General features: G+C 60.7%; 1 protein-coding gene across 5 annotated transcripts in view; it reads right to left on the minus strand.

The window, feature by feature from the left end:
* Window positions 1-23719, minus strand: part of PRR5 (proline rich 5) — a 50989-nt gene that overhangs the window by 18566 nt on the left and 8704 nt on the right. Inside the window, exon 1 of one of the 5 annotated variants that reach the window (XR_012375301.1) lies at window positions 8640-9030. Coding sequence is in view for 2 of the 5 variants with exons in the window: in XM_025881730.2 (XP_025737515.1) it covers window positions 8640-8776 (137 nt within the window). In the remaining 3 variants the exon portion in view is untranslated. Of the gene's footprint in view, window positions 1-733; window positions 1345-2420; window positions 2546-8639; window positions 9031-23719 lie in introns of those variants that run through there. The other 4 variants (XM_073882650.1, XM_025881730.2, XM_025881731.2 and 1 more) reach the window with 4 other exon arrangements.

Here is a 23719-nt window from a genome sequence, read left to right on the forward strand (position 1 = left end):
TCTGCTCCCTTTAGATCACATGTTGTTGCCAGCGTTTACAGACTGGTCACTGTGTAACCACGTATTTCTGTGTGATTTGATTAAATTGTTTCTATCACTGTCTATAAACCCCAAGAGCATAGAGCCCCAAGCAAAATTCATCCTTGACTCTCCCTCACCCTCCAAAGCCAAAGTTCCTGAAGTCAGATCCACTTCTACCTCCTGGAGCTCCGCTGCACCCCTCCCCTCCCTTCTAGCCAGGGCCCCTCCTTGTATGCCTGGACCTGATTACACCAGCCCCCCCCCGTCACTTCCCCGACCAGGGTCTTGTGAGGCATCCACTGCCCTGCAGATATAGCCCAAGGCCCGGACATGGCATTCGAGGCTTGTCAGGAATGGCCCCTCCCTGCATGCCGGGGCATCCTACACTCGAGTCTCAGAGTTGCTGGACGGGCCAGAGGCTACCACACCTCTGGGTCTCTGCACCCACTGCCCCTTCTGCCGGCCCGGACCTTCCCTTCCCTGAACACGAGGTAAGCATACTGAAGACTGAGCTCAGAAGCCACTTCCTCCAAGAAGCCCTCCTGACCCCCTCCCTTCCCCAGGAAGACTCCTATCCTGGCACTTTGCCGATTTACTTTCCTATTAGCACCCCACCCTCGCTCAGCCACACACTCCTGAGGGCGAGAACCGGGTCTGGGTGGCTCCACCGCCCTCCGTCTAGGCCCCGGTCACTGCTCTAAAGCTCACAGACCTGCTGCCGTGATTCTCAGCGTGGAGGGGACAGCTGGACACACGCTGCCGTTCACATCGCAGACCAGGTAGCAGCCACCAAGCTCCTGGTGCCCTTGTCCGTTGGCATTAGCTCCATGCTTCCCAGGAATGCAGACTGGCCCCCCACTTCGCAGATGGGGACACAGAGGCTCACAGAAGCCACGTCCCCCTGGGAGGGCACAGAGCTGCTCACCCAACAGCTGCCCCCCGTCCCCATGCAGCCGGGTCTGGGCAGGGCTCGCGCAGGGCCCTGCGCCCCCGGGGGGCATGAGCCGTGCGGGGCCACATCCAAAGTCCACGGCTGGTCCCCGCCAGGACCGAGGCCGAGACCAGCTCCACCGGGAATTACCAGCCTCTCAACAAGTGCTGGCCGAGACCGCGTGGGACACCAGGCACTTGACCTGGGGCGCCCGACCGCTCCGGGCCTGGCATCAGAATGCCACTGGCTTGCGTGTCCAAGACACACGTCCTCCAACTTGTTTCCCCCAACCCTGGGCCGCTGTGAGGATGAAATGCCCGGCCAGAGCCTCGCTCACCCCCGTTGGAAGTCCCTGGTGGACCCAGCCCCACCACTGTGTCCCCGGAAGGCTGCTCCCCATCTACAGCTAGAAGAGAGAAAAATCGGCCAGGAAGCCTAACGGTCGCTGGGAACCCAGTGGTCCTCCAGTGCTGCCACGCTGGAATCCGCTCCCGGCCCAGCAGGGGCTGCTGGGGGGCCGGAGGCGCACGGCAGTCCTGGGCACCGCCCTGGGACCCGGGGGCCCAGCTGCTCCTGAGGTGCAGAGAGGACCAAGGACCCCGAGGCGGGGAGGAAGCCAGCGCAGGCCGAGCCCGGGGCAGCCTCTTGTGCTCGTCACACACACCTGCTCCTAGCAGCCTCTCCCTGGCCTTCCTCCTCTTCCTGTCAGCCTTCTGGAGGGACCCCAGCCCAGGGGTGACCCTGCACGCAGTGGCTTTGGACGGTGAGGCCGGCTCTCTGAATGCTGTCCCTCCCCCTGTAGGCTCGCCCTCCACCTGCCCCGTGGACCTCAAACCCTCCTCCAATCCCCCCAGGTTGGGTCCCTCCTCCCTCACACTGGTGTTGTGGAAAAAAAATTGACCTCAGTGGTCTTTTAGGGGAGAGGAGGTCTATCTGCTTGACTCTTCTGCCCCCGTCCCTGACCCCCAGGCTCAGGCTGGTGCTGCACCCAGCGCATCAGCCAGTGAGGGAGTTTATCACCGCCCTCCCCCCTTGCGTCTCTCAACACCTGTATCTGAGCAGCCCCCGGCCCAGCCCAGGGGGTCACCCTGAGACCCGCCGTTCCCTCTCCGCCCACTGTGAACGCTGGCCACCTGGGCTTCGGCTTCCCCATCCACACCATGGATTCGGAACTCCAGCGCCCAAAGGAGACCGTGCCTGGGCAGTGGCGTGCCCCGCGGGGGACACTTGCTGGGGCATCTTCGGCAGTGACTCTGAGGACAGGTGTGTCCCCAGAAGCCCCCACCACAGCTCAACCATCCGCTCTGTGGTTTTCTCAGCCTCTCCCTTCTAACCACCACACGGGGGGCCTGTCACACCCCAGGCTATGGAAGGAAACGAGGAGGGTCTGGCGAGCCAAGGGACTGCCCAGAGTCACACGAGCGTGACACCCAGCAGAGCCAGCGAGCCCGGCCCCCGGTCCTCCTACCCCGGTGCGCCGGCTTGGAAACCGCCTCCCGCGCTGCCCCAAGCCGGACGGGCCCTCCTCCTTCCATTCCTCTGCAGCTAGGGGCTGAGGTTCCCTTTCTAGCCCAAGTCCAAGTTGGGCAAACAAACAAAAAAAACCTTGCTGCGAGCCACTTGGGGAGAGGAAGGGTGGGGAACGAGAAGCCCTCATGTGACTTATCTTCCCTCCAAGATAGAAGTGAAACCCCAGCCACCCCGGTCTGTGGCCTCCTGACCAGAGGTGGGCAGGCCCAGAGCGGGCACTGGCAGATGCTCCTGTGCAGACCACAGGCAGCCTCCGAGGGCACTTCCGGGTGAGACCCATGGCCGCCCCCCACTGGGCAGTCCTTTGTGGAGCCTGTCCCCCTGCCCAGTGCAGGACAGGAGGGCAGGGCCGAGTCCCAGCATCTCTTGCCTGGGCCCTGGGTGGGCCTGGGGTGAAGGGGCAGAAGGTGCTGGAGCCCTGGTGAGGCTCCCGGGTGCCCCTGGAGAGTGCATGGCCCAGGAAGGGGGTGGGGCAGAGCCAAACTGGGAGAGGGAGGGCTGACTGTAGGGCTCCTGGGGCCACCTGCCTGTGGCCACCCTGGTTTGGGCTGGAGCCCACGTGGGGCTGCGGGCTGAAGGGGACCCCATGTGAGGGCCTCTCAGTGTCGCCCCCACCTGCCCAGACAGGAAGCCCCAGCAGAGAGCGAATGGCCGGCCTCTGGTCGGTTAGCTGATACACCTCCGTGGACCCCTGGAGAAAGTGAGGGCCCTGGCAGGGACCTGGAGGCAGAGCCCTGCCTTTCTCTGGTGCCTACCTCGATCTGGACATGGCCTCCAGAGGCCTCGGAGGACACCAGGTGACCCCAGAAGGCCGATCCAGACCCTGAGCAGGGTGGGCACCTCCTTGGGTGCCCTCCCACTGGTGTCCAGGCCTGGTGTGTCTCATCGGCCCCCGGCCTGCAGTCCGTGGCAAGGGATGGTCAAGTGAACGAGGAAGGGCAGAGGAGCTGGGCTCCACTGGGTCCCGCACAGGCCCCCCAGGCCCCTCCTCCTGCTGGCTGCCACCCCACTGACAGCCAAGGCTCTAGTCCTCCCTCTCCCCTGTCTATCCAAGGGTGACTGAATGGAGCCCCAGTGTCTTCCTTGGTACCTGGGGGTCATGCCGAGCCCCGAGAGATTAAGGGGGGGGCCACCTGGCTCTGCGCAAGCTGCCCCGGGAGCAGGGCCCACTGGCTTCCTCTTCACATCCAGGTGAAAGGTACAGGAGGTAGGCAACCTGGGAAGCCAACCGTGCCCCCGGGCCAGGCCCCGACGTGACCCTCTGGTAAATGGGGTGACAATGCCACTTCCAGCCGTGTCCACTTCATCCGCTCCTCAGCAAACAGGTCCCACTCACACCCTGGTTTCAGTCCACCTGGCTTCAGATGCTAGCCCCCAGCCCTAACAGGGTTCCTGGCTGAGCAGGAGGGGCCCGTGCCCACCTGCACTCCTCCCTGGGCACCTGGCAAGGGCCCTGACCCGCCGGACTGTGGAGGGCACAGTGGAGTGCCCATGTCCTTCAGTGGCTCCCCATTTCCCAGCTGTGAAGCAGGTTCTGGAGCCAGGATAGGGAGGGCTGCACACGGCCCTGAGCCCGGGCTAGGGTGTGAGAAGTGCTGGCCCAGAGCGCTCGGTGGTGCGGGGGGGGGGGGGGGAGGTGTACTGGCGTCAGAGACGCCACAAACATAGTGGCTTAAAACAACCCCGATGTGTTTGCTTACGTTTCTGAAGGCCAGAAGTTCTAAATCAGCTTCACGAGGCTAAGATCAAGGTGTTGGTGTGACTGGCTCCTTCTGGAGGCTCTAGGGGAGAATCTGTTTCCTGGCCTTTTCCAGCTTCTAGACGCGCCCAGGTGCTTGGCTCAGGCTCCTCCCCCCTCACGGGAAGCACTGTGGCACCTTGGATCTCTGCTTCCATCTGGCCACCTCCTCCCCTGCCCTGTCCCCCGGGACTCGCTCTTACGAAGACCCTTGTGACGACACTGGACCCCCATCTCGAGATCCTTCACTTAATCACACTCGCGAAGTCCCGTTTTGCCTTTAACATATTCTCAGGTTCTGGGGGGCCAGGGTGTGGACATTTTGGGGGGCCATTCCTCTGCGGACCACACCCAGACTGCCTCAGGGGGGCAGGAGGCTCAGGCCCCGGAGCGGCAAACAGGCAGGGGTGGGGTAGGGGGAGCCAAGCACAGGCCCCCAGCAGCCTCCAACCCCCACCCCCCAATCAACGGATCACCCTGGAGCCTTCAGCCAACCTCCTCCGGCCCCTCAAGAGACCCCCTCCTGAGGGGGCGGTAGACACGCAGGCTTCGGAGCTGGACCTGGGTTAGATCCTAGCGTCTGCCCTGACTCCCTGGGGAGACCTGGGCAGTTCCCAAACTCCTCTGAGCCTCAGTGTCCTCTCCTGCAAAATGGGGCCGATGAGCCCCACCTTGAGGGCCGCTGGGGAATAACAGGAGCACCGTCAGGCCTGCGGTTTGGTCAGGGCCCAGCACAGGTCAGCACTCTGAGTGCAGGGCTCCCGGATGCCCAGGATAGGGGAGTGCATACAAGGTGGCTGCCTCCAGCCTCCAGGTTCTTACCAACACCCACCTCTCTTGATCCCTGCGCCATGACCTCAAATCAGACCTGGGGTCAGACCCCCAGACCCTAACATTAGCGTGGGATCTTCAGCAAGTCCACCCCCCCACGCCATCTCAGTTTGCCTCTCTGTAAGCCGAAGATAATCATCCCAGCTACATGGAGGGAGACGATGCGGGAGGGAGGGAGTGTCCCACGCAGGGCAGTGTGCCTGGCCCCGCATGCGGCCACACTCCACCCTGCTTGGGGCCTCCCCTCCCATACCTAGAAGGTGGGGTGGGCGCCGGGCTCTCTAAACCCCAAGCATTTGGGCCGGTTCTGGCCCGCAAAGAACGAGAGTTAACACTAACTCCATAACGATTAACACCCTCTGGCCCAAACACATGCCCAGGGGACCTGTGTTAGGCAGGCCTTTTAGGGCCTTTAGGGCTGAGGTTTGGGGAGCTCCCTCTCGCCCCTCAGCTCAAGAGCATGACCTTCATGGAACTAGAGGCCCCACCCCTCCAGACCCTGTGAGGAGCTAACTGGGGCGGCCCAGGAGGAGTGCCTGGACAGAGCGGGACACCACCCGCCATGCCCGGGCCCTTGAGGGAGGAGAATGGGTGGGGACTCCAGGTGGGAGCAGCAGGTCAGCCTCCTGAGGCCCCGGCCTGTCTGGGGCCCTGCACTCGGCTTGGCTCAGGGCACAAACCCGCCCAGCAGAGAATCCTCGGCCCGTGGGGCCTGGCACCCACCACTCACTCGAACATTTCCTGCACACCCAGTGACCTCATTCCTTTACTTATGTCCCTGTTTACCTCCTGACTCCTTCCCCCAAAGCCGGGCTCAGGAGGCTGTTCTTTCTCTGCTGACTCTTGGCCCTGGGAGCCGCCCAGTGCCAGGGAGCGAAGGAATGAATGAGCGAACGAACTGAACGATGAATGTCTAAGTGAATGCACGGATCCCGTTCTCATGAGAGCAAGCTCTGGGGAGGAAAGAGGCACAGGAAATTTAGGGGATGTGCCCAGGGTCACTGTGGTGGGCTGAAGAGAGTCCCCTAGAAATTCGGGTCTACTTGGGAAACAGGGTCTTTGCAGATGTAGTCAGTGAAGGATCGTGAGACAAAAATCATTCTGGATGAGGGTGACCCTAGAGCCAATGACCGGTGTCCTTGTAAGGGAAAGGAGAGGGAGTTTCGGTAACAGCGGCCCAGGAGAGACCACGTGAAGACAGAGGCAGACAGCCACAAGCCAAGAAACCACTTGAAGCTGGAGGAGGCGAAGGATACCCCCCTCGAGTCTTCGGAAGGAGCACAGTCCTGCCAGCACCTTCATTTTGGACTTCTGGCCTCTGAAACCACAGGAGGATACATCTCTGTTGTTCAAAGCTACCCAGCTCATGGCAATTTGTCACAGAAGCCCTATGAGACTACTATGGTTGCACAGATGGCCGTGGAGTCCAAACAAGGAGTGAAGAACTCAGCAAGGCAGGCCCCGGGGGCCGGACACAGCTGTCCTGCATGAGGGCTGTTGTCCTGGGGGCCCCCGCAGGGAGCCCTGCAAGAAGGGGAGGGGGGGGCAGAGACCAGAGCAGACCCCAGCCCTGCACTGTTCCCACTCAGGGACGGGCAGAGGAAGGCACTTTGCCTCTCCTTGGCTCGGCATCCCCTCTGCCTGGGGAGGAAAGGGGCTCAGGCCCGGCCCTGTCCTACATGGGTGACAGTGACATGGGCAGGTCTGCTGGGTGCTCTGTGTCCCCCTCTGCACCTCCCAAGGGGGGATGTGAGAAATAACTCCCTCGCTGGGCAAAGTGAACCAAGGGACGTGAAGGGGTCGGGCGAACAGGATGGCAGGTGGGAGCGGCCAGGTGCCCAAGGGATGGAAGACTCAAGCTGGGGGAGAGGAAACGTGTTCTTCTGAGGCCTGACAGGTGCTGGAGTTCTAAATTCCATTAAGTGAAAAGCAGTGGAGGGACTCGGGCAGCCTCTCTCAGCAGGCACCTCCCTGAGCTCCGCAAGACTCAGAGCTGGCCCCAGGGTCACACGGGGCAGGTGGCTGTCTAAGCCAGTGCCTTCCCCTCTGTCTGGACACCCCCCAGCAGGAGACCCCGTTTGGGGAAGAGGGGCTCACAAAGCTGCTGTTGGTGAAAGCTCAGGAACCAGCAGACTCCTGAGGGCCCCTCCAACCTCATCCCTACAGGCCCACCCCAGCATGAGTTTGGGCTTGAGTTCCACACTACCTACCATGTGCCGGGCACCGCACAGAGGGCTTGAATATGTATGTTTGCACTTAATCCCTACAACCGCCCTGTGAGGTGGACACCCTTATGAGCCCATTTTATGGCTATGGAAATTAAGGCCCAGAGAGGTTGAGTGACTTGCTCAAGGCCACACAACAGGGAAGAGGCAGAGGTGGGAATTGAACTAAATCTATTTGGCTCCTACCACTAAACCAGAGAATGGGGAGGGGGCGGGGGGGCTTGGCATTTATCTACTGAACTCTGAGACGAGAAATCAACTCTTAGGACACTGTGCAGTCAGTGGGTTCACTGAGATTCCCCAGGGAGAGTCCTTCCTTTACTGTCTCCACATCAGCCCGGTAAGGAGGAACGCACACGCCCACTGACAGGGAAACTGAGGCAAACCCAGCCCCAGGCAGTCTGCAACTTGGTAGGGGACAGAAGCCAAGCATGTGGATGATGGGGTCCTGCCTAGCGCCCAGACAAGGATCTCAGGCTGGTGGTCCCGTGCCCATAGGATGCTCAGCAAAGTCTCCATGAACAGAATCAATGTGTGGCCACACTGACAGCCGGGTTCCTGGGGGCTAGGACCACAGCCAGCGGAGCATCTGGCAACACTTCTCTGCCAGGTGTGTGGTGTGGGGGAGGGGGGACGGCATCCACAGCCCCCCTGAACAGCCTCTCACTCTCTTCCCCTCCCCTCCCTTTTCCTTTTGGTGGAAATGTCTACTTTGAAAAGGGATCAGGAGCAGACACGCTGGGGAATCCCACTACATAAACCATCTCTTTTCCGATCCCAGCCTTGCTCTTCAAACAAAGCTTGGGGGTGGGGTGACTTCCCACGCCCCTGCTAGTTTGGGAAAGGCCCCCAGGGGGGAGGGTCGTCTCAGGAATGCCAGGCAGCTGCTGCACCCCTGCTGACAGCTGGGAGGACAGGGGCCGCTCAGGGGAAACTACCCGCCCACCCCCCTCCGACCAAAGGGACCTTCACTCTGAGACAGGAAGCGCAGCGGCCACCCACCGACAGCGCCCTTGAGGCTCAACTGCGAAATGGGAAAAATACTTCCTGCTCTATTTACCTCCCAGATTGCCATGAGCACCGGGGCGCAGACGTGGGAAGACCCCCGGGTGGGAGGCAAGCACGCAGGCTCCAGGACCACCCCGTCGCCCACCAGCTGGGCGCTCCGGGACGATCCCCGAGTCCGCGGTCTCGTCCCTCCCTTCTAGAAACACGTTGCACTAAACTTCCCTCTCCGCCCGCACAACTCCGGCGGAGCAAGTTCTTTGCGAACTGTGAAGTGCCGCGGCGCTCAGGCCTCCGTTCCTTGCCTGCGGGCCCGACGGAAGGCTCCCTCTCCCCCGCCAGGAGGGCGCGGCCTTACCTGTTCCAGGTGGCGTTGGCGCAGGCCCGGCGCTGCTGCGTGCCCCGCTCGTCCGCGCCGGCGGCAGCCGGCTCTCTCTTGCCCAGGTCACTGAGGCTGGGTGAACTCATGAACTTCAACCTGCGGAGAGTCCTCATGGTGACCCCGGCGGCCCGCTCCGCGCCCACGCGCGCCCGGCGCCGCGCCCTACGCCACGCCGCGCCGTGGGCCCCGGCCGGCACTGAGCCCTCTACGAGGAAACTTGGGCGAGAGCAGGAAGCTGAGAGGCCCTCCGGGGTCCCGCCCCGGTCCCGCGCCTCCGCCCGGGGCCCCGCGCCGGCTGGCCCGCCGGGTTAATCATTGCTCCGAACGGCCGCAGCGAGGAGCGCGGCCGGCAGCGCGGACCCGGCGCAAACGGAGGCGGAGGCGGGGGCGGGGCCGGGGGCGGGGCCCGAGCCGGGGGCGGACCAGGGGCGGCCCCGGGGGCGGACCTATGCACGGTTGAGGCGGGGCCTCAGGCAAAGGGGCGGGCTCGGGGGGGGCGGGACCACGAGCGGGGGCGGGGTCTGCCCTTCCCTGGCTGCGACTGCCCCAAAGCCCCCTCGGTGTACCCTTCCGGGTCGCGCTTGGACCCCTTGGGTCTTCCGAGGGCCACCTATGCCCACAAGAAACCAACACTCGTGGGACGCACAACCCAATCCCAAGCGTCTCCCCCCCGAGGCGGCCACTGGGGCCACACGCACGAAGATCCCAAGCGTCCCCCCCGAGGCGGCCACTGGGGCCACACGCACGAAGCTCAGTGACTCCTTTTTCACCCTTCATCCCTTTGCCAATGCTTCACCCGAAGTCACCCCCCTCCTTGCCATCCCCGCAAAGGCTGTGCCCACACAGATCCCTCAAGACTCTGCCAGGTGGACACAGACTCCTCCCAGGTTCTCATGAAGACCTGGTGGAGACCTCCAGCCCCCTTGGGGCACTGGGCTGGGACCCCGCCCCCCACCTAAGCCCAGCCTGAGCATGCCTAGCCACCCTCCTCTGGCGTGGAGGGGTTGACAGACTGGGGGCTGGGGGAATCATCAGTGGCCTCTCCGCCTCAGAACCCAGCAGAGCTGGTGCTCCACCCACCCTCCGGGTATCAGTGATGGTAAAAGTAAGTGGGTCCCCTAAGACTCTGTGGCTGCGGAGAGTAACCCCAGTGAAGGGAGGGTGCAGCCTTGGTGCTCTCCACGCTTTACACAGCACTTTTGGACGCTTGGTCTCAGGCCAATCTCCCTCTAAGAGGTAGGAATTCTTTTATTAATTAATTAGTTTATTTATTTATTTTTGAGTATAGTTGATACAGAGGTAGGAATGCTTCCTTCCCATTTCTCAGTTGAGGAGATGAGGCCTAGAAAGTGAAATAACCTGCCCAATGTCGTACAATCTGCAAATGGCAAAGCTGGGCCAACCCAGGCCTCCTAAGCACACAGCACAGGCACGCACAACAGTTCCCCCCGGCCCTGCCCCCCCTCCCAAATCAGACAGGGCACCACAGTATCACTGCCCTCATCCTACCTCCTGGGCATTTCCTGGGGCCATGCCTGTGCTGAGCAAGTTCTGGTGGCCCCACAACCCCTGCCCCCTGTCTTCCCATAGACACTTCCCTCGTAAATCCGTGGAGAGAAACGAGGGGCTGATCCTAGACTCTCAGCAGGTGATGGCTGCTCAGAGCCTCCCCCTCCCCCATGTTGTACAGAACAGGGAACTGAGGCCCAGAGGCCACTGGGTCCTTTATGCCAGGATGTGTGCCTCTCCTGCTTCCTCTCAATGGGAGAACCAAAGCACCCACCCCCTGAGAAAGTGATTCCTTCGGGGGCTCGCTTATTCAGTCTGATGCGGTGTAGAGACAGGAATCAGTCTGAAGGAGGCAGTGGCTTAGCCCCCAAAGCGGGGCTCTATCTGCCCAATGTCCCAGGTGGGATGGTTTGCCAAGATCAGGCCAAGCAGCAGATGAGCTTCTTGTGTGGCTTTGAGGGCCAAGAAAGCCCCATATAAAATGTACAAGAACCTCACAGGGATACGTGGCCCAGTTAAAGTCAATCCGCCTTTCCTGAGCACCTGTTATGTGCCGGCATTACCCTCACCCTTGGGAGGCAAGAGTCATGACCATCAGACTCCCTGGCCCTGAGTGCAAAATCGACGGAGCAGAGACCAGAGACCGTGGAATCCCGCAGAGCGCATCATCCCCAAGGCTGAGACCTGCACAACCTGGTGTGAGCTGACAGGCCAGGAAGGACTGAGCTGGCCCCTTCCTCGCCCCTGGCGGTTTCTCACCCCTTTAGAAACACCTGGGGAGCCTGTATGCTCCCTCTACCTCCACCACCACCTGCCCAGGCCGGGAACCAGACACCTCCCTCCATGCCAGTCATCTCCCCCTTCTCCGGCTGCCTTCACCCCGGGGTTAGGCTCCGGGGTTGCCCTCTGGTCATCTGGTGGCTTTTCCATCCTAGTGCCATGAGCCAGGAGGGCAGGGACTGTTAAACTGGCTCAGTACTCTATTCCCAAGCCCGCTGCACAGTAGGCCTGCAGTGCAGATTGAGGCGAATGGATGGATGAACATCTGTCCACAGGAGTGGAGGGACTGCGTTAGACCGTAGGAGTGCAGATGCTTTGTGGAAGGTGCCCCACTGCACCGAGACAGAGCGGTGGTGGTTACCAGTGGTGTGAATGGGGCGGAGCAGAGCCCTGGGGGTGGACCCTGGGTAGGATGGGATGCATGGTGGTTTCCCGAGCCAGGGGAGAGGCCTGGCTTTGCTTGCTCGGCACATTCAGGTGGGTGGCGCTTAGCACGGGCTCTGGTGCTGGCGGGCAGGCTGGCAGGAGCGGCCAGCTCAATGTGGGAGGGAGGTGGACCCCTCCGGATGAGGAATTAAAGGGAAAATGGGTGGCATGTGGGTGAGGGCAGCCCAGAGGGGGAGGTGGGAGGAAGGGAGAAGAGGAAGCGCTCCGGGAGCAGTGGAAAGGGGGCTCTGGGAGCGGCGGAGACCAGGGTTCTGGGAGACGCGGCCAGCAAGAAATTCCAGAGGTAGGGATGGCTGAGGGACTTCAAGGCTGTCTGCAGTCTGTGTTAAGGAATTTGCTGTAACTGCCCCCTAGCCCTGGCTAAGGACGTCCGTAAAATCTGTCTACACCCGATAGCCCAGAGCCAGGGTACAGCGGGGACTCAGGTGAAGGTGCTGCTGCCCTGTGTTTGGGCGGGTGACAGGCAGTGAGGGGTACAGGGATATGGGGGTGGGGCTCAACAGCCCAGGGGAGAAGCCAACCCCCAGGGCTGGAATCTGGGGCAGAGGCCAGGAGGAGACAAGGCTGTCCCAATCCCCCAGGACCGGGGACAACGGGGCGGCCACGAACCAAGTCAAGCCCCTAAATGTGTTCTGCACAGCCTGCAGTGTGGGGGAGAAAACAAAAAACAAGCACTGTACGCAGCCAAGGTTTCACGGTGGAGAGATGGACATAGAAACCCTGATTTCTGGCTTCCTGGGAAGCATCAGATGACCAGGCCTCCTGGGCCTGAGGCCCCACGTGACGGCCGTCGCTGAGCTGCTGCTCCCACAGGCAGGCAGAGGGGCTCTGGGCGCCCACCAGGCCCTCCACTCATTTATGGGGCCTTCCAGGCCTGATGAGGGCTTGGGGACTGAGCAACCGTAGTGCAGGGGTGGCCCTGGGCAGGGCCCATCCGTGCCGAGACTCAGGGGAGGGAAATGCCCTCTGTCGAAGGGATTGGGAGACTGGGGTCCCAATCCCCCAAACTGCCAGAGTAACCTTGCTCTGGATCCATGCCAGGCCAGATGGCCCCAACCATGCCCTTTCCTCCCCCAGGACCGAAGCTCTAGGTCCCCCCTCCCACCCACCAGTGGGGTGTCGGGAGTTGGTACAGGGCCCTGGTCACCAAGAGGGACCCCAGGACTTGTCCTTCTGTTGGGAGAGAGAGCCCTAGATTGAGCAGCCGGAGCTGGGGTCCATCAGCCCTGCCACCAAGTCCGGTGACTCCCAGGGCCTCAGTCTGCCTGTCTATAACACAGATGGGATTGAGGGTTAGGAGCCCTGCCTGTCACCGCTCCCCTGCCCCAAGTGTCCAAGGGTGAGTTTGAAGGACAGGGGAAAATAAGAACCATAAAGCCCTTTGGGGGCCACGTGCTCCCCACAGACGTGGCCAGAGATGGCGAGTCAGGTGTCTCTGATACTCGCAGTATGGCTGTGCCGAGGGGCTGGCCCAGAGGTTCTGCCTTCGACCAACGGTGACCTGTGGGATGGGCCTGGCCCCTGTCCACCGGCTCACGGCATTGAGACTTCGCACCAGAAAGCGCCCTGGGGTTTGTTCAAAATGCCCCATCCAGCTGCTGCTGGGAACCTCAGTCAGGATCTGTGGGGGCAGGGCCTGGGGGTCACTGACGAGCACCTCGTCAGTGGTGGACTGACGAGGGGACTCTCATGGTCCCCCGGGGTCTGCAAAGCCCTGAGCCTGGCTCAGCCCCTCACTTCCTGGACGGACAGCTCTGCACCCCAGGCCTCCAGACTTCGAGTCACCAGGGAGAGTTCTGGAGCTCCAGGACGCCGGCCTGTGTCTGTGTGCCCTCCGAAGCGGGGAGTCAGCCACCCCGACGCGGGTCCGTGAGGGGGCCCAGGGAGTGGCAGGGCGGCAGGGCATGGGCGCGGACGCCAGAGCTGTACTGGGTCCTCCAGGTCGTCTAGGCTGGGGGGGGCGGGGCGAGGCACATGCCCAAAGTCCCAGTCAGCAAGTGGCAGAGCGGAAGCTGGAGCCAGGCCAGCTTGGGGGGCTAGGGGGGTGGACGGCCACCATCTCTGTCACTGTCACTAGCGCTGTCCTCAGCCGGCCCGCGTCTTGCCCACTTCCAGGCACTGCCCGCAAGGAGGGGGCAGCTTTGCCCCCTGGTGGCGAAGCCTGGTGCTCCCCCGAAGCCGGCTGGGAAAGTGCCTCCTGCACCCTGGGGTCTTGGACACTCAGGGTGCGGCTTAGCAATGTGCCGGGCACAGGGAGCCATGGCCGTGGGAGGAGTGTCCGGCTCACTCGTCCCTCCTCCGGGGTGGATAGGGGTGGCGACATGCCTGCCCCGCGAGGGGGTGAGGTGGGATGAGACAACTCACGTCACCATGGGCTGTGTGCCAGGGGCCTGTAACTGGTGCCCGTTAGGGCCGCGGGGCAGAAGGAGATTCCCGAGTCAGAGCTGTGATGCTGGGTGACTCCAGCATCGCCCGTGATTCGGTTGGTCATCTCAGACCTACTACAGGCCAGGCACTGTTCTAGGTGTTGTGGATACAGCAGCGGACAAGAAAGACAGGGTCTCTGCCGTCATGGGGTGAGCTCCCGTGCTGTCCAACACCTCCTCACATCCTCATGTGCCCCTCCAGTCTCCTCTCGACCGGCTGAGCCCCCAGCCCCATCCCACTGCCACCAGGACCCCATCCTGAGCTCTTCCCCAAGCGGGTGGTCTCTGGCCTCTGTTCTCCGAATACTTCCCCTCCGCTTGCTCTGGATCCAGTTCTAGGGGCGGGTGAGGAGGTTCTGATGAGCAGAGGTCCCTTGTCGCCGACACGATCACCCCGTAACCACATTGACATGACCCTCTCTCCAAACCCGACTTTCCCATCTGTGAATGAGGTCTTGAACAACCAGCTCCCCAGGCCCTTCCGGGGCAGGCGTTGGATAACCCCGATTCTGGTCTATAAACAGGTGCCCGAGGCACAGTGAGGGTAAAAGCAGAGCAGGAGTGGGGCAGAGCAGAGATTGCAGGCTTCACGGCCCCCCCAAAACCAGGGCCCTTCCCTGGGGGGCCACCTCTCCTGCCAGCCTCTTAACCTCCTGGCGCCTTGTCTCCTCTGTTGAATGGAATGGGGAGACAGAACCATGGGCCTGCCAGCATGAGGGTGAGGTGCCATGAGAGCAGTGACCGCAGACCATGCTTGGGGAGCACTCGCTAGGGGCCGGTGCGTTACCGCCTCCACCCTGACTTTCCATAGCAATTCTATACGGAGGCAGCTGCCCCCGTCATCCCCGTTTATAGGGAAGCCAGCTGGGGCCCCCAAAGATTAAATGACTGGTCCAAGGTCACACAGCCAGGCCAGGATTCGAACCCAGGCTGCCCGGACTCCACGTCGGTGCACTCGATGACCTCCCTCGCTGATGAGGTCGCAGGTGTCTGCCGGGGGCCCGGCACAGAGCAGGCCTGGAGTAAACGGCAGCCACCGCTGCTTCTCGTAGGTAATCAGCATCACCTCGAGAGGCAAGGTCGGCAGCGTGTGGGGTGGGGGGAGCTGGGGGCCACCGCCACCCGGTGCCCGTCCCTCCCAGCCTCCTCCCGGAGAACGACCCTGCCTGCCCCATACTGCACTGCACCCTTGATTTGGATACAGACACAGCAGTCGGCCTGCCGGACTGAGTCCTGGGGGTATCGGCTCTCCTGCTGTGGGTAGACTGGTGTCCCCCAGCAAGACATGTTGAAGCCCTAACTCCTGGTCCCTGTGCACGTGACCTCGTTTGCACACAGGGTCTTTGCGGACGCGACCAGGTTGAGATGAGGTCATCCTGCAGGAGGGTGGACCCTAAATGCAATGACTGATGTCCTTATAAGAAGACCCTGTGAAGACACAGAGAGAGAGACACGGCGGGAGGACAGCTGTGTGAGGACAGCGGCGGACGGGTGAGAGAGGCCGCAAGCCGAGGAGCGGCACGAAATGCCGGCAGCAACCAGAAGCTGGAAGAGACAAGGAAGGAGTCTTAGCCCCGCCGACAGCTTTACTTCAGACTTCGGGCCTCCAGCACCGCGAGAGAATAAATTGCTGTTGCAAGCCCTCCAGTCTGTGGGCCTTCGTTAAGGCAGACCTAAGACACGACCATCACCTTTCTTCCGACGGGGTCTGCACACCCCCAGGCCCTGGCTTTGACCTCCGCACCCGGGAACCCGACATCCGAACGTGGCCAGGTCGGGCCCCACGGCCAGCCAACCGGAGACACCTTCGTTCCCTTACCCCTGCTTTCTCTAATAGGAACGCATAAATCCCGGGAGATGAGGGGGTTGGGGGTGGACAGCTTTATTTCTCCCTCAGGCGCCTCCTTGGCCAGCAGACTTTTCTTGGAAGAATCCTTGGAAAGAACAACCACTCGGGATATCGGAACTCACACTGACAACACAAAGGCCTAGGAGGGGGAGCCTGAGAGAATGGGAAGGTTTGGTGCAGGACTGGGGGCCTCAGGAAGTGCTCTGTCACTCAGTGCTCCCTTCCAGGCCCGTCCCAGGGCCCTAGGAATTACTAGCCCCACGTGGGCATTCCGGACCAGCAGGGTATGTAGGAAGAGGAGGCATCCAAACTTGGCCTGCATTCTTGACTTCATAAATAAAGCCCAAAGAGCCCAGGAAGGAGGTGGCATTGGGTTATCTGGACGCTGCCAAGTGCGGGGCTGTGCTCCTGGAGGCTCGTGGAACGCCATTCCCCTGCTCCTGCAAGAATGTGGTTCAAAGTCCACGAAGGAACGGATTTCATGAATGGGGAAAGTACTGCTGAGATTCATGGAGGGGTTGAGGGCGGGGGGGGGGGCTTCCGTCTCCCTAGAGGGGTGGGAGGTGCCCCTTCCTGAGTCCCTGGCCCACATATCTCCACCATAACCCGGCCCGCTGGGCAGCCTCATTCCCCACTACAGGTGGACACTGAGGTCCCAGATCCTGATGTTGCCCACGGGGTCACAGGCCGGTGAAGGGCAGGGCCAGGGTGGACACTGGGGTGCCCACTCCAGTCCCTGGCTTACCGCACGGTGGACTCTGGACTGAATTCATCCGCCTGGAGGCCAGGCCCTTCCACACCTGAAGTCTGGGCAGGTACTGCTCCCCCGCCCTCCTCCCAGCCCCCACTGGGCCAGCGAGCACCGGTCCCAGGCCTGTGCCCGCCACTCACCCACCCGTCTGGGCCCACAAGCCCCTGTAAGCTCAGGACTCCTCCCTGCCCCCAGACACGGCCTCCTGGCCTTGCAGCCTGCTGGGGTCCACCTTGCTGTGAGCACACTCACTTGCTACTCAGCTCAGAGGCTTCAGAGGAAGGCCTCTGCCTGCAAGATTTCCACATTTCCAAGCCTGGTGTCCAAGGCCCTCCACAATCTGGACACAGGCTTCCAATCCTTCCATTACTGCTTCATCCCCTCGCTGAGCCCATCCAGGCCCCTCTCTGCCACCAACCTCCAAGCAGAAGACAGAGCGACTGCTTGTTCCCCAGACTTTCTGCCTGCTTCCCACCCCTGGGCCTTTTTCCGGGCGCTGCCTTCCACCTGGGAAGCCCTTCCTCCCTCTCCAACTAATTTCTTCTCCAGCAATATTGATGATAATAATAATACTAAGACAGCAGAGTGTCTTGATCCAGGGCATGGGCTGTGGATTTACCGGTGAACAGCGGTCCACCTCGGGCTGATGACTGCTGTTCAATTGTGCCTCAGTTTCCCCATCTGTACAATGGGAACCATAACAACACCTTCCTCCTTGGGTGATTCCCAAGGCTGAAAATGTGTCCACAGATATAAAACGGGCCAGGCGCACAGTGGGTGCTCATCGGTCCGAGCCATTATCAACAGCTGCCCCCACCCCGGCGATGCAGAGCCCTTTCTCCTCTGACCCAACTCGGCCAGTGACCCCCAGGCCGTCCTCCCTCTGACTGGGCCCGCCTCCTCCCTCAGACTGGGTGCTTGCTGAGGCCGTGGCTGTGGTGAGCAGAGGCATGAGCTAAGTGCCCGGTAGACACAGACAAAGACATTTCTTCTTGACTGACTTTGGTCGGGCTCCTCAGAGCCGTCTGCTGGACCGACCTTGGGCTCCCCATCTGTCCTTGCAGGATCCAGTTTGAGCAGGAATCCTGCTGGGCCAGTTGAGCCCAACCCCCCACTCTCCCTATCTTATCACCCTGGCCTGCCTTCAGCAAGAATTCCCTTGAGTAGTCACAAGAGTGCCCCTTACCCCACAGGTTTCCTCCCCACCCACTGACCCCGGCCCTGCTCCTTGGCTCTAAATCCCTACTTCTGCTTGCTGGAGGGGTAGCTGAGGCTAATTTCTCTCTCCCACTACGGATCCCCGTCCGCAGCTAGGAAACCCACAAGCTCTGAAAACTCAAGTTTTTTCAGAGACTGGCCGCAAAATCTGGATCCACCCTGATGTAAGGCTCTTTGGAGTCCTTGTGTACCCGACTCCGTGTGGATCTAGTACAGAAACAGTCCCTAGGATGTTGCCCTGATACCCTCTTGTGGGCTATCAACAGGTTGAATCATCATTCAAAAATCCAGCAGGAGTTCCCAAGTCACATCTGGCCCTGAGGGTCTCAGATAAGGGATGGAGGATGGAGGATTTGCACGGATGGGAAGCTGAGTCACAGAGCGGGTCGGTGGCTGAGCTGGATTCCACCGGATTCTGGAGACAGCCTGCCGTTTAGTAGGAGCCTTGGAGACAGGTACTTTGCAGACTCTGGAAAGTGCTCTGTAAAAAGTGGTCACCCCTGGGGGCATTAGGATTCTTTTGCATTGACCACTCAAAGGTCAAGAGGCTGGACGATTTAAAGAATGACACAACCTGAAAGCTCTCTCCCTAAACACATCTCCTAGAAATGCTAGATAAAAAAATGGCACATCTTCTAAACGCGTAACTTTTATATGTGCTTGTAAGAAAGTGAGGAAAATCACCAGGGACCAGAATGATAATACTAATATTTATCATTCAGACTGTCTTATTCCTACACTTAGATCGTATTTAGTATTGATTTTACTGAAGGCCTGAAGAATGCTTGAAAGATTCGATCATTCAATGCAGAGGGACATTCTCAGTGCCTTAGTGCATCAAGCCCTTTAGCACTGCCAGCAACCTCAGTCATTGCTGTGCCCATTTCACAGATGAGGAAACTGAGCACATCCCGTGCTGGTCGAGCTGGGATCCGAGCCCCGGCAGTCTGGCTCCCAGAGCCGTATTCTTCAGTCTTACGCTCTACTCACTGTGCTGTAATCAGCACGTCACAGAAGAAGGCTATGAACTAAAAGCTGGGGCGTTGAGACAGAGGGTAAAACCAGTGGTCAGAAGGGAAGACGCTGAACGAGCAGGTCAGTGCTGGAAAGGCAACTGAGCTCACACAAAGCCAGGGCTCTCGAGGGGCTGCGCCTCTAATAAACGGGTAGTTGAGAAAAAGATCTGCCCCCTGGCGAGGAGAGATGACCAAGAAAACTGGTGTATCTCTACCTGAGCTCAAGGGAGTTGGAAAAGCACACAAGTCCTCTGGAACCTGTGCGGGCATCCGCCCTCACAAAGGACGCGGCTTGACCAGGATGGTGATAGCTTGGGGCTGCCCGCCCGAGCCATCCTAAAGGTGCCCTGGAGGGGCAAGCCCCCAAGCCAGGCCAGGTGCCCATAGACAACCCTTGGCTGGAAATAAACTCGTGATCCCAAGGACACAGCACCCAAGGAAAGGAGGGAAGGCCACCAGGAGGGAAGGAGACACATACTACAACTATCAGGACAAAACTCCTGAGAACTTGAGCCAAGAAACTATTGGAAAGAGACTGTAAAGTGAATTTGCTTAACACAGTCAAAGGCATACAAGAAAACAAGAACAGAGCACAGTGTTATAAAAGCCAGCTGCCTACTGGGAAGCCAGCGTCCTGGGCTTGGGGATGGGGCTCAGTGGTCCCAGCTTACCGGGCACCCAGCTAGGTGTGCACGAGGGGACAGATTTGGAGGAGGGAAAATATTATTTTTGTACTTAAATATATATGGCTCTATAACAGATGAAGGTGAAATCCCTGTGGATTTTGAAGATGAGCCAGGACGCTTCAGTCATCTCGAGGTTATGGGACCTCACTGGGTCCCTCTTGCAGACCCCCTGAGGATGGCCCCCCTCTCCCCAGCAGTTAAGGGGAGACTGGGGGCCTGTTCCAGACACCAGGTCCTTGGATCAAGCCAGACCACAGGAATACCAAGGATGCTGCTCAGCACATCACACGGGGACCCCTTCATGGGCTCCTAGAAGGATCACCCCTCGGGTTTCATTACCAGGAAAACCCGTGCTTTCCCCTTAAGGGCATTCAAATCTAGCGAGCGGCCCTCTTTGTCTCTTTGCTCTTGTTGCTAGGAAGCTCAGAATAATCAAAAATCAGTACATATCTCACAGGTATACTGGACCTCCTGGCATGCTTTATTTATTTATTTTTTCAATTGAGGTGCATCTTGATAATGCTTACGGCAACAACACAACCACGGGCATGCCTTTATGAACATTTTTCTAACAGCCAAGCACAGGCCCGAGGAGGTACACACACAGTCATAGCATTGCAATCCCCTCTGATGCAGGTATCACTAGTCCTGCTGTGTAGACAGGCCGCTGAAGCTGTGGGAGGCGAAGCGATGTTCCTGCAGGCACACAGGGGGTCAGGGAGAGCAGACGGGGCATTTCCTAGGTGGCCCACAGAGCCGGGGAGCCACCACAGCCTGACTCCCTCCCCGGGACCACAGAGGGCAGGGCAGGGAGCAAGAGACTCAGGATCCCACTCCCAGAGGTGTCTGGGGGGGAAGGGACCTTCTCCCGCACCCCCTGGGGTCCCTCCTACACAGGCCCCTCCTCACACACCTGTGTCTACAGCTGCTACACTTCCCCCGTCCGTGAACGTGGTTTAAGTTTGGGAACTGACACGGTGTCTAAGAAAGGCATTTAACAAAAACCACCTGGTCCCCCTTTCCTCCAAAAAAGGCCATTCAACACCACAGCAGCAGGAGGAAATGAGAGTCGGGCTTCCCAGGGAAGGGTGCTGGGCCACCCTGCCCGACACTGCCTCCCCAGGCCCTCCGCACGCCGCTGCTTCCCGCAGGAAGCCTGGCCCAAAGGGCTCCAGGAGTTCATGGAGTCCAGCTGTCCATTTTACAGATGGGGAGACCAAGGCCTCAGGCGGGGGTGGGGCACACAGGTCACCCACAGGCAGGACTGTCCTAACGTGTGGGGAAAAGGAAGGGATGCTGAGGTCCTACTGGGTGCTGGGTACCCACCTCCCTCCCTCGTGGGGCCGCCCTACCAGTCAGAAGGCCCGCTTCGTTTTCCAGGGAGGAGCCTGCAGTTCAGAGGGCACTGGCTGGCCCTGGGGGGCGCACAGCAGGTAAGGGAAGGGCTGAGATCTGAGCCCAGCTCTGACCCAGAGGCCGCCACCATGAAGTCATTGTGAGCACCTCGTGGATGCCAGAGCCTGTGCCCAGAGGCCGCCACGTTCCCCTTTCCCTGGCGAGTCACGGGAGGGCAGTGGCTGGGGGGCAGAGATTGCCTTGGGGAGTCCTGAAGAGCCCTCAGCAGCTGTGACATTTTAAACAGGCCCGGAAAGATGACCTTGCTCGGCAGGGCCCGGTGGGCCGCGCCCTCAGCAGGGGCCGGCCTTGTGCTCAGCAACTCCACCCGCCGGATGCAATCTCCCAGCAGCCCGCTGGGAGAGGCTGGGGCGCGGAAAACACAAGGCCACACAGGCAGTCAGGAGGTGACCCTCGGGCCTCCCTCCTGTGCCCTTCACCCACTGCACCTGCTGTCCCAGACCTGCCCGGCACCGGGCCATAGCTGGAGCTCAGACAGACAGGGTCTCCCTCCAGGATTGGCCCCTGTCTCCCCAGGGCCCCAAGAGCTGGGCTGGGAGTGAAGTCAGGTGAGGCGGAGGGCCATTCCAGGGGAGCACCAGACCTGTGGGGCGTGTGAAGGGTGAGAGCCCTACCAGGCAGGGGGTGTGGAGGCTGAGGGGGGAAAGTGTGTGCCATGCTGCCGGCCTTGGGGTGTGTGAAGTTTTCAGAAAAGCCACTGCCTGGGGTTCAGGCCTCTCGAGGCCATGGGCTACCTCCCCTCCCCTCCCCACACCGCAAGCCCGGCCGGCCCCCAGGTTCTGCCGGCTTGAGTCTCCCACCTGGTCCCACCATCACCAGCATGAGAACACGCGCATGTCACGTGGGGACGATGGCAGGACCTCACGGGGTTGTGGTGAGTCAGGTGGAAGGGGCCATGGATGCGAAATGAGGCGTGGGGGCCTTTGGGAACCCCCTCCCACCGGGAAGCTGAGATGAGGTGGGCCCATATTTTGGGCTCTGTGAGCACTAGGGTGGGGGGGTTACATGTGGTTCGCTGAGCTGAAAAGCCCCGGGACCTGCGCCCAGCCTGCCCCTCTGACCCCAGCCCTCCTGGACCCGCATCAGTTTGGGAACCCCGTATCTGTGGGCAAGGTCAGCTGGCTGGCCTCAGATCCAGGCACCGTGGGGCCCCAAGAGCATGATGCAGTCTCCCCAGCCCTGGTCGCCGCTGCTCATCTGCTGAATCCTTTGAGCCAGGAAACCAGGCTCCTCAGGAACGGCAGGAGCTTGGGCTTTCCCCAGCTTCCACTGGTGTGCCCAGGTCCCTGTTACTGTCACCTGTTTCATTTGCTCTGACTGCAGTGGCTGCAGGGGTGTGCTCCTGGGCTGGGTGGGGATCCTGGGGTACAGCCAGATGACTTGCCAGCCACAATCAGAGAGAGGGATCCCCACGGGTCTGCAAGTCCCCCCAGTGACAGGGCCAGGGCCAGGACCTGGAGGCAGACACGGCGTCCTGCCACCTGCTCTCCCTGAGCCCTTCTCTGGGTCTGGGGCGTGGGAGGACGGCCTTGCCCAGACACCTGGCCTGGTCCCCCAGGGGCTCCTTGTTCGGGTCTTCTCGGTGGTTTCTGGTTTTGCGTAACAGAGGCTTTGGCTCTCTCCCTGTGGTTCACAGCGTGGGTGGCAGATAAGGTGGGGACGGAGGTGAAATATCTCTGCCCAGGAACCGAGGCTGTGAGGCAGCCTTGCAGCACCTGTAAACTCCGCTGCTCCCCCATACCGCCTCAACCCACAGCGATCTCCCCCCCACTGCAGGGGCAGGTGACAGGAAGGGGTCTCTAGGGCTACACCACAGGGATGAGACAAGAGGATGTTGGCGGTAAGCTCCCAGCCTCTTGCAGGTACCCCACCAAGCTGTCAGCTCTGGGGATGTCTGAGGGGAGAGAGAGAGGAGTCAAGAGCCTCCCTGAGGCCTCCCAGATGAATGAAAGTGGAGGTCAACATCCTGGAGAAAGCTGCTCTCCTTGGAGGCCCCGCCCAGTTCATGGCCGCATGCTTGCCCTTCACTCTATCTGGGAAGACCTTCCTCTAAGCCAGGCCTGGTCAGCCAACTCCTATTCATCCTGCAAAACCCTGCCCAGGGTGACCTCACCCAGCAATGTCTTCTCCAGGAGCTCCACCACAGTTCGTACGCATCTGCATTTGGGGGACAGCACTGCCCAGGCTGCTTGGAGGTTGAGCGTGAGACGCCTCTCTATTAAGGACATGTTCCTGACTTTCCTTGGCTGGTTCCTGTGGTCATAAGTACTACCTAGCACTCACTCACAGTGTTCCCGGGTGGGCAGGCAGCTAGCAGCCCTTCACTGGGGACACAGGGCTGCGGGGGCAGGGCCAGAGGCTGTGTGTATGTCCCTCCTTTTCGTTCAGTGAGTATTTCTTGAGAACCTAGCATGGGCCAGGCCCTGAGCTAAAGTGCTGGATTTGAATCCGACCTTGGCCAAATCTTTTACCCTGTGCCAGCCTTGGTGTCTACCTGACCACCGTAACTGTTCTGGGAGGAAGAGACAATGTTCGGGGGAGGGAGGAGTCCCCATTTTATCAACCAGGGACGGAGGCCTGCCCTGGGCATGTTGCCGAGTCTAGAGCCCAGCAACCGAGGCTACACCCAGGGGGCCCAGCCCACCCCCACCTTGCCTGTCCAGCTGAAAGTGGGGGTAGGGGACCTTCACCTTCTCCTGGTGGAGCAAGGGAAGGATGGTAAGCCCTGGCTGGGGCTTGGGCTGGCCCCTTCCCCCGCCCTCCTCCCTTCTTGCCCACCTAGGGCCTACAGCACCTGTTAGCACACGTGCAGGGAAGAAGCTCATCTGCCTCAGGGACATTCTCAGCAACACGCCCCCCCCCCCCCACCACCCAACGCCAGGGCCTGTAGTCTCCTGGAGCACCCTCTTGGCCTTGGGGCCGACAGACCAAGATGATGGCCCCTGACCTTGACCGTCA

The sequence above is a fragment of the Callorhinus ursinus genome, unplaced genomic scaffold (genome assembly GCF_003265705.2).
Source record: "Callorhinus ursinus isolate GAN/ISIS: 27379988/994484 unplaced genomic scaffold, GSC_fseal_2.0 scaffold48, whole genome shotgun sequence".
NCBI classification, from domain to species: domain Eukaryota; kingdom Metazoa; phylum Chordata; class Mammalia; order Carnivora; family Otariidae; genus Callorhinus; species Callorhinus ursinus.